The 13,693-nt window shown below is 41.9% G+C and overlaps 1 protein-coding gene across 1 annotated transcript in view; it reads left to right on the forward strand.

The window, feature by feature from the left end:
- CCDC178 (coiled-coil domain containing 178) overlaps window positions 1-13,693 on the forward strand; it is a 364,864-nt gene that overhangs the window by 122,590 nt on the left and 228,581 nt on the right. The window contains 1 exon segment of the mRNA XM_048840566.2: window positions 5,532-5,645. Coding sequence (XP_048696523.2) covers window positions 5,532-5,645 — 114 coding nt within the window.

Genomic DNA, 13,693 nt, shown 5'->3' on the forward strand with positions numbered 1-13,693 from the left:
TACCAGAGAGGGAAAGAGTTATTTAAGTGCCAATGAGGACAGAAGAATAAATGGATATAAACAGGCTATCAACAAGTTCAGGCTTGAAATTAGATGAAGGTTCTAACCATCAGAGGAGTGAAGTTCTGGAACAGCCTTCAAAGGGAAGCAGTGGGGGCAAAAGACCTACCTGGCTTCAGGACTGATCTTGATAAGTTTATGTAGGGGATTGTATGATGAGACTACCTACAATAGCGTGTAGTTGATCTGCAACTGCTAGCAGCAATTACCTCCAATGGCCAGTGATGAGGTACTAGATGGGGAGGACTCTGAGTTACTACAGAGAATTCTTTCCAGGTGTCTGTCTGGTGGGTCTTGCCCACATAGTCAGATCTAACTGATGCCTATATTTGGGGTCGGGAAGGAATTTCCCCCTGCATCAGATTGGCAGAGACCTTGGGAGGGATTTGCCTTCCTCTGCTGCATGGTGGATTCTCTGTAACTTGAAGTCTTTAAATCATGATTTGAGGATTTCAGTAACTCAGCCACAGACAGTAGGTCTATTACAGGAGTGGGTGGGTGAGGTTCTGTGGCCTGAATGTGCAGGAAGTCAGACTAGATGATCATGAAGGTCCGTCTGGCCTTAAAGTCTATGAGTCTACGAGAGGCGCTATTTTGTCCCCCCAAGGGAGCTGAATTTCTTTTCTCCCATCCCGTCCCCAACTCTCTGTTGGTACAGGCAGCTATGGAGAGGGCTAGGTCACAACATTAGAAGACCACCCTGACTGACAAGGGCTCAAAGATGTTGTATCTCCTTGGGAGAAAGGTCATGACTGCAGTAGCAATACAGGTCAACCAGGCAGGGAAGGCACAAGCACACACAAACATCAGTAAGCACAAGGAAACTGGTGGCATACAACATTGTGAGTGTCATTTGAAAATCAGGAAGACGTAGTATTTCAGATTCAAGCAGCCAACGCCAAACCAACTGAAAACTTGGTCCATAGCATTGTTCTGAACTGAGATAGAAACACATAATTCCAAGCATCCCCATTTAGTGGCTGATAAGCTTGTCATAATGCAGTAAAAGAAACACCTTATTTTCTTTGAACCTAGTACATCACTCTCTATGTTCAGGACCCATCAATATTCCAATTTATTGTCCCTAAGTGTGAATAATGATGTTATTGACATGTCATATGGCACTGGTTCTCCCTTTGTCCTTTTCTTTCTGTGACACTAACAGCATCCCAGTGCAAGAAGGCAAGGGGTTTATTGATATCTGGTAGTAAGTTAAGTGACCAGTTCAGTGTATCCCAACTCACTAATGTCATAACCTTGAAGGTATCATGTAAGATACTAATAGAAAGCTAATAACATACCAATCATTAATATTATTTGTGATGTATGGACTGAAGACAAATGCAAAATTACAAACATATTGGAAATTATGTTATCAAGGTGTGTCTGCCAGGAAAGTCTAAAGTTACTCCACCCCAGACAAAGGAATGTGGTTCTGCCACCTTGAAGGTATTTGCAATGTACAATGAGACAATGGGAATGCAATGTACATAGAAGGTAAACAGGGGGAGGAGATATTCTCTCAGCAGAGTGAAGAGATTCCAGGAAACAGATCAATTTGCATTTTAGTAAACACCAGTGGGGGAAGAAACTTTTTTCACCACTAGACTCCATGTCACTTTCCTCACAGCTTGAAGGTACTTTACTTTGAGGGGTAATCTTCAGAAGAATCCATTTCAAGTTGCACGGGCTATAGAAGGGAGGTGCAAAGAACCCTGAGTTATCTTTCACCTAAGAACCAAGCACTTTGGACTTTGTGGGAGGATGACCAGGGTGATCAGTCATTTTGCTGAAAGATAGATGGGTAAGGAAACTACCTTGAACAAAGGCTATAGTTTGTCTTGTTAAGCTTAACCTCTTGAAAGTGTTTTTCGCTTTTATTTTTGTGCAACCATTTCTTACTCTATCCTTTATACCTGTATGCACTGAAAATGGAGGGGGACTGATACAGGGTATAAGGGATATATGTGACAGGTATGTCTTGAATCATTAATAACTGATGATTCCGTCTGGCCATCAAAAATGAGAAGAGCTATTCACCTTTGTTTATCCCAAAATAAGATTCATTTATGAAGACAATAAGAAAATGGTTCATGTAATGTGAGACACTTTGTCTAACGGCCCATAGATTAGCCAAGGTAAGCTATACCAAGTTCATCAGCAAGCCTTTGAGCATCTTTACATTCACCTGACACCTTAATCATTAGTATACTCAGCTGCAACCTTATTTTTCTTGCCACAGGGGTAAACAGAGGATACAGTGAACATCTTCCACCTGCAATTCCATTCTCTCTAGTTCTAAATCTTTTAAGAAACAAATTTGATAAGATGGTCAAGAACCCCCAATGAGTCATGCCTCAAAGTCTCTCTTTTCCTGGTTTTTTTCAGACTGATTCTCTCCTCCTCCCCCTCCCCCCTGCCCCAGGAAACATAAAACAGGATTTTTTCAGAAAAATCAGTGTTAAATATAGTTTAAAAAAAGAGATTCCAGTTCGTGCCCATTCCCAGTCCCCTTTTTTGTGTATCACTTTCTTGAGAAGAAGCTAAAGATTGCAAGACTCAGGAATCAGAGTAGCAGCCGTGTTAGTCTGTATTCGCAAAAAGAAAAGGAGTACTTGTGGCACCTTAGAGACGAACCAATTTATTTGAGCATAAGCTTTCGTGAGCTACAGCTCACTTCATCGGATGCATCCGATGAGAGACTAACCAATTTATTTGAGCATAAGCTTTCGTGAGCTACAGCTCACTTCATCGGATGCATCCGATGAAGTGAGCTGTAGCTCATGAAAGCTTATGCTCAAATAAATTGGTTAGTCTCTAAGGTGCCACAAATACTCCTTTTCTTTTTAAGACTCAGGAAGAGGTTTCTGCAGGGTTTGTTGATAGCCTATGTATTATCCTCAGCAGAATAATTTAGGGCTTGTCTACATTTGAAATGCTACAGCGGTGCTTTAGTGTAGACGTTATCTGTGTTGACAGGAGGGGTTTTCCCATCACTGTGGTTAATCTACCTCCCTGAGAGGTGGTAGCTAGGTATGAAAACTTCCATGACTTCTTCCAGCTCACATGAATCTTCTTTTGCAGAATCACAGTTAAGCTAGTGAAGACTTCCATCTCTGTTGGAAGAATTTTCCCAAGCAATCTCATCTACAGTTTACTCTGAGTTCAGTTTTCTTACTATTGAGTCAGACTTGTCAGTCTAGACCCTCCTCTTTCTCTGCCTTCACTTCCTACAGGGACTCAATTTTTCCTTTCTTTCTCTTCTCTGTATAGCTCCTGTGAAATACTACTTACAATATTTAAACTACCCAATCTCTCAGATGTAGAATAATTTTTTTTGAAAGTATGTTAAAATAATTGAGATAGTTTATTTGTGATGCAGGTATAATAAGTCACAACTGCTCATAAAACTACAAAAAGATATTTCTAATAGCTAATAGTATTTTCAAAACAACATGTTAATGGCAGTGACTAATGTTGTTAGCCCCTCCCTAAGTAAAATTTAGTAGAAACAATGTGACAAAGATCACATCATTAGTCTTCTGGAGGCCTCAAGGGGTGTGGTATGAGTTATATATCCTTGTCTTTAGCTGTATATTTGTTTCAGTCTTAAAAGCTTGGAAACTATGTTTGCACAAGCAGGTTTGTATCTGAATAATATTAAAAAAATGTTGGTAATTTCATGGAAGAACTTAAACTCTTTGATTAAAAATTGAAAGTATTGCAAGTGAATCAGAATGTGAATGCTATATTTAATGCTGTTACATATGATACATAATTTCATAATTTATCAAAGAAAACACTTTGAATAACTTTATCATTGTATATTTTTTGTACACGTACAGAGTAATTTACAAATTTTACTAGTCATTATATATGTTAATAACTACTTCTATCATTTAATAGTTTGCACTTATACCGATGATGTAAATATGTTTAGTACAGCAGATATGAAAAAAAAAACTAATTTTCTGGATATGTTAATTAATAATACACTGGATTAGTGAATGATGTAAAAATGAGAAATCCCAATATGCTATTCTTTCTCTTCTTACAGTTTCTTAGTAGCTCTCCTAAGTACTATTTCCCTTGTTAGTTCACAGTCACTAAACCATAAGTATTTCTTGTCTCCCTTACGCTATTTTCATGTAGGCCGTTCAGAACACACATTTTGAAAATAGTGTTGTAGCTGTGTTGGGCCCAGGATATTAGAATGTAGCGAAGAAAGATTCACCGGTGCGGCGCCTCCTGCTGGTCATCCTGGGAATTAGCTCTTGTCCAGCCCGGAGCGCCCTCTGCAGGACAGTGTCTTGCCAGCTGCTGGTCCTGTGTCCCTCCTGGACCCCGGTGCCTTCACCTTGGAGTTCTGCCCCAGCAGTACCCCCTTATTCTGGGTCTCCCCTTCCAGGGGAACCCCCAACCCTCTAAACCCACCTTGCCTCAGTGGCTACTGCCAGTCATCATCTAGCCCCTGCTCACTGGGGCAGATTGCAGTGTAATAGCCACTCATCATTGGCAAGGGGTTAGGACCTGCTGCCTCTGCCTAACCCCAGGCTGCACCTTTGCAGCCCCAATACCTGCTTTGGCCTTTCTCAAGGCCTGCAGCCTGGGGGTTTTCCGTGATGGAGCTCCCGAGTTCCTCTTGCCTTTTCCCAGCCCTGCTCTGTTCCCTGTACCCTGAGCTCCCAGGCAGCTAGGTCCTTCCCTCTCTACCACTAGAGAGAGACTGTGACCCAGCTCCTCCCTGAGCCCTTATATAGGGCCAGCTGTGGCCTGAGTGGGGCATGGCCCCAGCTGTGGCTGCTTCCCCAATCAGCCTACCCTATTGGTTCCCCGGAGCAGCCCTTTCCCAGGGCTGTTTTAACCCCTTCAGGGTTGAAGCGGGGTGACCGCCCCACTACACTGAGAGACAATGTGAGTGAGGTACTACCTTTTATTGGACTAACTTCTGTTGGTCAGAGAGAGTTTTTCAGCTTATCCAGAGCTCTTCTTCAGCTCTGGGTAAGCTCAAAAGCTTGTCTCTCACCAACAGATGTTGGTCCAATAAAAGATGTTTACCTCACCCACCTCGTTTCTCTATTTTTGAACATAGAAAGTCTATGTGTTAGCTGGCAAAATAAACTCATAGAACCATTGGGAGGAAAGGGGTTTGCTTATAATCAGTGGTGAAACAGTGATATTTTTCTATATGACAGAATACAATATATGAATCAACATAGCTGTGTGTGTGTGTGTGTGTTTAAAATGCTATTTATATAGTTTGAAGTGGTTCTGAATGTATACACACAAATATATAATGTAGCTACTAAGTGAACTAGATAAAAAATGTTTAAGTGAAACTAAAGATGAACTTATAAATTTAAACTTTTAAAAAGAGTATTTAATGGCTAATGTGTTTTATAATTTCCCAAAGAAGAAAAGGACAATTACTTTTGAATACTAACACATCTGTCTATGCATATATTTTCCAGAAACTTTATAATCTGAATCAGAAGATGCAAAAACTAGATGAACAGAAGAAACAAGCAGAACAACAACTGGAGCACAAAAAGAGTTACATGATGAATCAATTAGCTGATATACAGGTGAATAGTGTAATATCTGCAAGTTGTTTTAAAACTGCAAATTTATTAGGCTTAATTCCAAAGGTTAACCTGTAATTTCTACTCAGTTGCTCTGAATTTGTGTCTGTGTGTACATACTATATATACTATTTTCTGTCTCTTGCTTGAACTAACCTATCAGATCCATAGCCTTGAGACAGGGTAAAGTACAAAGCAGAATTGATATTGGGGTCATTGAGAAGTCCTATGTTTTCTTCATTTGCTACACTGGCTCAGATAGCTTGGGGGGCTTTAGAAAAGCAATGGAGAAAATCAATAAAGGAAGAAAAAGATTTTGGCTGTAATAGAAATTGCCTGCTGATTACACTTTTGCTCAGTAGATGGCATCTTCTTGTAAATGATGGCTTATATCTTCTATATTAGTTACTAAACTGTATAATCCACAAAGAGAATTATTTAGCATTTTATTACTGAACACCACATTTCATATAAATATGATTATAAGCAGGTATAAGAAATAAGGATTTTCTTTTCAGGATTCTTTTTATTATTGTTATCCTTTCATTTGTGTAGCATATAAAACTAAGTAAGATATCATACTATCAAGGACGAGTCATATAGTTTATAGGTAAACAAAGAGAAAAAGCTTTTGGTTTAACCATAGTAGCCTTTTTATTTCGTATATATTGTAGTTTTGGTAGGGAAAAATTCATCCCCTGAACAGGAAAAAATTACGTTAGGGACCAGGAAACTCAATGCTGATTCTTTCAGATTGCTCCCTTTGGGGTGGGAAGACAGAGTCTATATCTATACTACCACGGTAAGCCGACCTACACTACACAACTCCAGCTATGTTATTCACATACCTTATGCTGAGTTACCGCAGGGTCTACACCGCGGGGGGTCGATGGGAGAAAATCTCTCATTGACTTACCTTACTCTTCTTGTCGGGGGTAGAGTACAGGGGTCAACTGGAACGCGATCTGCAGTCGATTTGGCGGGCCTTTACTAGACCCGCTAATTCGACCGCCAGTGGATCGATCTCAGAGTGTCGATCCCGGCTGTAGTGTACACCTGCCCTAAGTTTTTTGTCTCCATCCTCTTAACAAATGTGCAGAGGTTGAGATCTACCAAAGCATCAAAGACACTGATACAGAGGTCAAGTGACTGCACTGTTCTTCAGGGCACTCCCTTCTTATGCTAACACTTCCTTTGCAGATGTGTCCAACTATCTGCTGTCCCCTAACCCACCACTCAGGTGATGTTTCAGTTGGAGGGGTATGCCACAGAATGTAATGTGGAATGGGGCAGCACATTATGTTCTGTGAGGACATCTCCAGAGATTTGAGTCAGTAACAGCAATTCTATATGTAAAAATATTACAAACTTAGTCTGATATGGTATCTTATAGCTCTGGAGGGCTAGCAAGAGGAGTTTTAGACTGCTGTAAAGGGGATTCTTCTTTGAATAGTGTCCCTATGGATGCTCCACTTCAGGTGCGCATGTGCCTCCATGCACCTTTGATCAGAGATTTTCAGTAGCAGTGTCTGTTCGTCCTTCGCATGTGCCCTGTACATCCTCATGCCAAGAATATATGGGACTGTGTGAGCCAACCACCCTCAGTCCCTTCTGAACAACCCTTGGCCTGAGATGGAGTATCCAGAATGCCCTCTTTACTCAGGCTGTTCCTGGTATAGTTTAGTTAGTTAGTTAGTTAGTTTGTTGGGATTGTTGTTCCCCTTTTATTAGCCTTTTTCCTGATTGAGGGGTGGTTTTAGACTTGTTTTCTGTGGTATGGGAGGATCCCCAGACTCTAAGCAGTGTCTTTACTGCCAGGCAGCTATCCTGGTCAATGACAAAGTTTCTTGGTGCCTCTGCAGTTTGGGGGACACCCATATCCCGAGTAAGTGTAAGACTTGCTCCTTCTTCAAAAGCAGATCTCAAAAAAAAAAAATCAGAGAGATTAAATTCAAATTATTGGTGATTGAGCAAGCCCTAAGACTGGTCTCTGACCTGAGCTCTGAGAACCGCCTTGCACCCTGGCCTCTAAGCACACTTAGTACCCCATCAACTTCAGGATCCTTGTCACTTAGAGCCTCAAGGGATTCTATTGCTGCTACCTCACCCACCTCTGGGTTTTGGTCATTGAAATTCTCAGGGAAGCCAGCATCTGCCTCAATATCAACAGTACAGGGAGCTTCATATTCTAAGTCTCTGGGTACTGATAAGAAAAGTAGGAGTCCTAGATCTCCTTCTAAGATGTCTCAGTCGCTGTCTGAGAAAAATGTTCTGGAGACCTCAGTTCCCAAAGGGAGTTTTGTTGAGGCTTCCTGTGTCTCCGGTACTCTGAGGATATCTGAAGTGTCCTCTAAGAGTCATACTACTACCAAAGAGGATATGGTACTGAAGATGACTTCGTCTTTGGGTAGTCCTATCCATACCAGTAGAAGTTCTGTGCAGAGCTGTATCACATCAAACACTTTTGTATCCCCAGTAGCTATGCCATTATTCTATAGCTCTGCATTGGTAGTGCTGGAGTCTGACCCCGGACATTCTGATACCAAACACTCAGGGTCCGTAGCACACACAAACTCAAGACAGATATAAAACATGGTACCGAAAACGGAATCCTGTGGAGGCCATCTAACTCCTGCCTACGTACCATTGGTGCTGTAGAGTTTAGTATTCAAAGGTCCTTCTTGTCTTGAATGAGCCAGAGTACCTATTACTGGCACCGGACATCTGTTTGCACCGAGATCCTCCAGGTTATCAACTCCATATTTTTCACTGGGACCTCCTTCTATACCGACTTTGACCATCCAGAGTGAACAAGTATCACCTCCCCTTGAGTATGTTGACAATGACTCTTCTGAGAGATTTTGGTACAGGATTCTCTTGCTTATTCTGTGAGACAACGTTCTCCTGTCCATTCTGAGCGGACAGATGACTTTGACCCTTGTCTAGCTGGTATGATCAACGGAAGATGCTTCCTCCCGTGCCCTATGGGCCCCACAATGTTCATAAGAGCCCCGAAACACACTCAAGGAATATAGGCAGAACCATTTTCCACTGTCTTCACTCCGACCAGTTGAGGAGATCTTTGAGGAGCAGGAGGTAAGGGCTGACAAGTAGGCAACACCTCACACAAATATTTCATCATCATAGCCAGATGAGGCTGTAATGCCTCCACCACCTTCCATGGCAGATGACCTTAGACAGTTCCAGGAGCTGAAGAAACTCATTGCTTATGCTTCATATGCCTTTATAAGAGTCCAGGATTCCTATCATAAACTCCTGGACATTTCCGTTCGTGTTGCCCTCCCGGTTTTTTGCTAGAGCCTGCTAAGATCATCTGTAAATATGCTGACAAAAAATGATTCTGTTCCAGCCAAGGACTCAGAGTTTTTATTTTAACACGCAACACCAAATTCCCTGGTTGTGGACAGTTAATGAGTGCAGTAGACAACACAGTGCTAAGTCTACCCCTTACAACAAAGACCAGAAGTGACTCGACGTCTTCGGTCATAAGAGTTACTCCTCTGCAACATTGCAATTCAGAATAGCTAACCAACAAGCATTCATGTGAAAGCATGACTTTCTGAATTATAATAAGTTTAACACCTTTATTGAGCAGTTGCCAGAGGAGCACCACAAGCAATTTAAAGCCATCATAAAAGAAGGGCAACTCTTAGTGGAAACATCATTCTCGGCCTCCTTAGATTCAGCTGATACTGCAGCACAGTCAGTCCATTTCCACTGTGATTGTGATGCAACAAGCTTCATAGCTTCAGTTGTGCAGCTTCCATAAGAGGTGCAAAGTACTGTTGAGGACTTGCTTTTTGATGGTCTCAAATTGTTTGCTGAGTCTACCAATGACATTCTTCATGCTTTAAAAGATTTGAGGGCCACACATAGATCCCTTGGGATTTATATACCTGCAAATAAAAGAAAATTCAGCAGGTCTCAGACAACTCAAAGATTTTGCCCAGTTTCTTTCTCTAGTTTCCATAGACCTTCTGAACCACCTGCCAAGAGTCCTAGGTTCTCTAAAAAGAAGCTACAAACTGCAGCAGCTACCTCATCCCAGCCCTCTGTTTTGTCCAAGTGCCAGTTTTGAGTTCAGATCATCCATTCCACAAGATTCTACAGCTGTGCTATCCTATCCTCCTCCCCACCTTTGGATAACACCTCTCCCCCTTTCAACCTGCATTGGAGAGAATAACATCCGACAAATGAGTTTTTGGAGGTCGTAATATCAATTATTCAAACTATTTCATTTCCATCCCTCCATCCCAGCCCCCTTCCCCATCCCTTTTCAGCGACCCATCTCACAATCAGTAGGTGAGACAGGAAGTCACTTCCCTTCTATGCTTAGGAGCTATAGAACCAATTCTAGTCCAGTACAAGGGAAAGGGGTTCTATTCCAAGTATTTTTTGTTCCCTAAAAAGAATGGAGGATGGAGGCTTATATTATATGTCAGATTCCAAACAATTATGTGAAATAGCAGAAATTCAGGATGGTGACCCTTGCAGCTGTAATTTGCTCCTTAGATTCTGGGGATTTGTTTGTGACTTTCAACCTTCAGGATTTATATTTTCATGTCACAATTCACCCTTCTCACAAGAAGTTTCTTCATTTTACAGTCAACCACAATCACTTCCGATACCATGTGCTCCCCTTCGGACTCTTCTCTGCCCAAGAGTATTCTCAAAGATAATGGCAGCTCTAGTTGCCCACCTACGTTGACTAGGTATAGTTGCTTTCCTTCATCTCAATGATTGGCTTCTCAGAGGTCAATCTTAACCAATGACAAGGTCTCTGTTCCACAGTTTAGGCCTTCAACACAATCTCGAAAAGTCTGTTTTGACCCCAGTTCAGTGGATAGATTTTATAGGAACTTTTCCAAATGGTGCAATAGCCAGAGTTTACCTACTTGTGGACAAGTTCACACACTTGAAAATCATATTGCAAGAATTCAATTAAGTTCTCAAACGTCGTCAAGAAATTGTCTTCAGCTATTAGGTCATATGGCAGCTTGTATCTTCATAGCCCAACACACCAGATTAAATCTCCTGTGTTTCCTGGGATAGTTCAGGACGTTTATATAGTGAACAAGCACAGTCTGGACACGCAGGTGTCTGTTCCCTATCAGGTTCTGGACTCAATCAGTTGGTGGAAGAATCCTGTATGGGAGTTCATTTCATTCCTTTAGTTCAAGCTCTTTCTACCATCGTTATTACATCAGATGCATCCCGCTGGGATGGGGAGCGCATCTGAGACCACACACCATCTAAGGCAAATGGTCTCCCCATGAGAGTCTGTAGTTATCTGTAGTTGAGAGCAGTCAGGAATGCTTGCACTCACTTCTTTCCGCTGGTCTGAGCCAAATCTTTCAAGACTGCCACAGACAACGTAGTCTGCATGTTCTACATCAATTGTCAGGGGAGGGCGTGCTCCCCCTCACTATGTGCTTAGGTGATAAAACTCAAGAATTGGTGCATAGCCAACCAGGTAGTCGTCTCCGCTTCTTACCTCCTGGGTATACAGAACACCACGGCTGACGAACTCAGCAGACACTTCTCCCAGAGTTGCATTCACAAGTCATCAACAGCATATTTCTAACCTGGGAGATTTCAGAAGTGTAACTTTTTGCCACCATCACCAACACAAAGTGAAGTAATATTACCCAAGAGGGGGACTTGATCCTCAGTCACTAGGAGATGCCTTCCTTATTTCATGGGTAAGGAGTCTTCTTTACACTTATCCACCAATGCTGTTGCTCGTAAAATTTCTCAGCATGGTCAAGCAAGACAAGGATAAGGTCATATTGATTGCACCGATTTGGCTGATGCACATTTGGTATCCTTCATTGATTCGACTTGCTTCTCATCCACCACTGACCATTCCAGTCAGTTGCTGCCTGTTGTCTCAGGATACTCAAGTGCTTTATCCCAAATTGGAAGTTCTGTGACTCCAGGTGCGGCTCCTTGATGGTTCTCTGGTATAGAGACTTCCTGTTCAACAGAGGTACAGCAGGTGTTGTTAAACAGCAGAAAGATATCTGTGATAAATACTTGCCTTCAGAAATGGAAGTGATTTCACCAGTGGTGTACCTGTCATTAATTCTCTCTTGTTCCCTCTTCTCTTTCCACCATCCTGTGCTACCTGCTAGAATTAAAAAGATCAGGTCTCACTATGAGTTCCATCATGGTTCATTTGGTGGATATTGTGACACTCTGTACCTCAAAGTAGTACCCTGGAACTCACATATTCACCACTGTGATATTATTATGATGTGTTTTGTACAAAGTATGCCTTGTGCTGTATCATTTAAAAAGTCTTAATCTGTTGAACATTAATATCATGTTGAATTGTATGTGCTATCATTGTGTGTGAAGTTATGAAGTATTGCTATATATAAGGATTTAGTTGGGGATTGGTCCTGCTTTGAGCAGGGGGTTGGACTAGATGATCTCCTGAGGTCCCTTCCAACCCTGATATTGTATGATTCTATGTTACTGAAATATGTTGTGAGGTTGGGAATGCCCACGGCTAGCCTTTCAGTTACAACAAAAGAGTAGCCATCACTAGCCAGATGGTCATCAATGGCTCATCAACACACAGTCCATTCTTCCTGAAGCTTCTTGGAGAAGGCACGTACACCAGGAGGGATGGGCTAACCACATCACAGCAAGGATCTTTCTAGCAGCTGGAAGAAAGTATAAAAGAGAGACAGTGACATCATCGCTAGGCCTCTCTTCCCCCTCATCTCACCACCTGGAAGAATGTCTGCAAGAAAAAGACATTGAACTGGGAAAGTTTGGTCCCAGGCTGGAAGGTAGTCCCTTGAATTGAGGAACTGTAACCTCCTTGTACCATCTTGCAGGGTGAGAAAAGCTGTTTGATTCAACTCTTGCTTAGACTAAAAGTTTAGGATTTAGAATGTGTTTGCTTTTATTTTCTTAATGTAGCTATCTCTGACCTTTATGCCTACCACGTATAATTACCTAAAATCTATCTTTCTCTAGTTAATAAACTTATTTTAACGTTTTATCCTTACAAGTGAGTTTGTCTAAAGTACTTGGGAAATCTGCTCAGGTTACAAAGGCTGGTGCTTGTCCACTTCCCTTTGACGAAGTGGTGAACTAGGTAATGAATTTACACAGACCAGGTTTCTAACCAGTGCAAGATGGTACATTCTGAGGTGCAAGACTGGGGAACTGGGGGGAATTCACTGGAGCATCCCTATTGATGGTTCATGAGTGACTGGAAGATGATTCATGTAACTCAGCTGGGTGTGTCCTTGCCTGTGGATGTCTGTAAAAGTGCAGTGTCTGACAGAGGCGGTAGCTTGACATCAGCATCACAATGTGAGAGGCAACCTAGGCTGGTTGGTTTGGAGGGCTCAGCAGTCCCAGGTTGCACACTGGGGACCCCATCACAGCCAAAACAGCCTTTTGCTTGTCTGTGGAAGGTTTTTCAATTTTTGCTTGCCCCACAATGTCAAGTTTCCTCAGAGGACTGATTAATCTTTTTCCACAGATCATAGAACTTACTCCAGTATGGGACTTGAACCTTGTCCTTAATTACCTTGTGAAATACTCCTTTGAGCCAGTAGCTATGTGTTTGGTGCTTCACCTGTCCATGGAAACAACTTTCTTGGTGGCCATCATTTCCACCTAGAAAGGTGGAGAATTGAGGATTTTAATGGCAAACCCTCCCAGTGTTTTTCAAGGAAAAGGTTTCATTACAACCACACCTCAAGTTTCTACATAAAGTGTCTTCTGACTTTTATATTAACCAGAATATTCATCTTCCATTTTTTTTCTGAAACCACATCAGACTAGGCAGGAAGCTGTCTTCCATACCTTGGACGTCAGGAGGGCATTAGCCTGTTGTTTGGACAGAACCAAACCATTCAGAAATCAAGTATCAGAAGGGTAACTGTGTTAGTCTGTATCCACAAAAACGAGGAGTCTGGTGGCACCTTAAAGACTAACAGATTTATTTGGGCATAAACTTTTGTGGGTAAAAAACCCACTTCTTCAGATGCATTGAGTGAAAATTA

The sequence above is a fragment of the Caretta caretta genome, chromosome 2 (genome assembly GCF_965140235.1).
Source record: "Caretta caretta isolate rCarCar2 chromosome 2, rCarCar1.hap1, whole genome shotgun sequence".
In the NCBI taxonomy this organism is placed as follows: Eukaryota; Metazoa; Chordata; order Testudines; family Cheloniidae; genus Caretta; species Caretta caretta.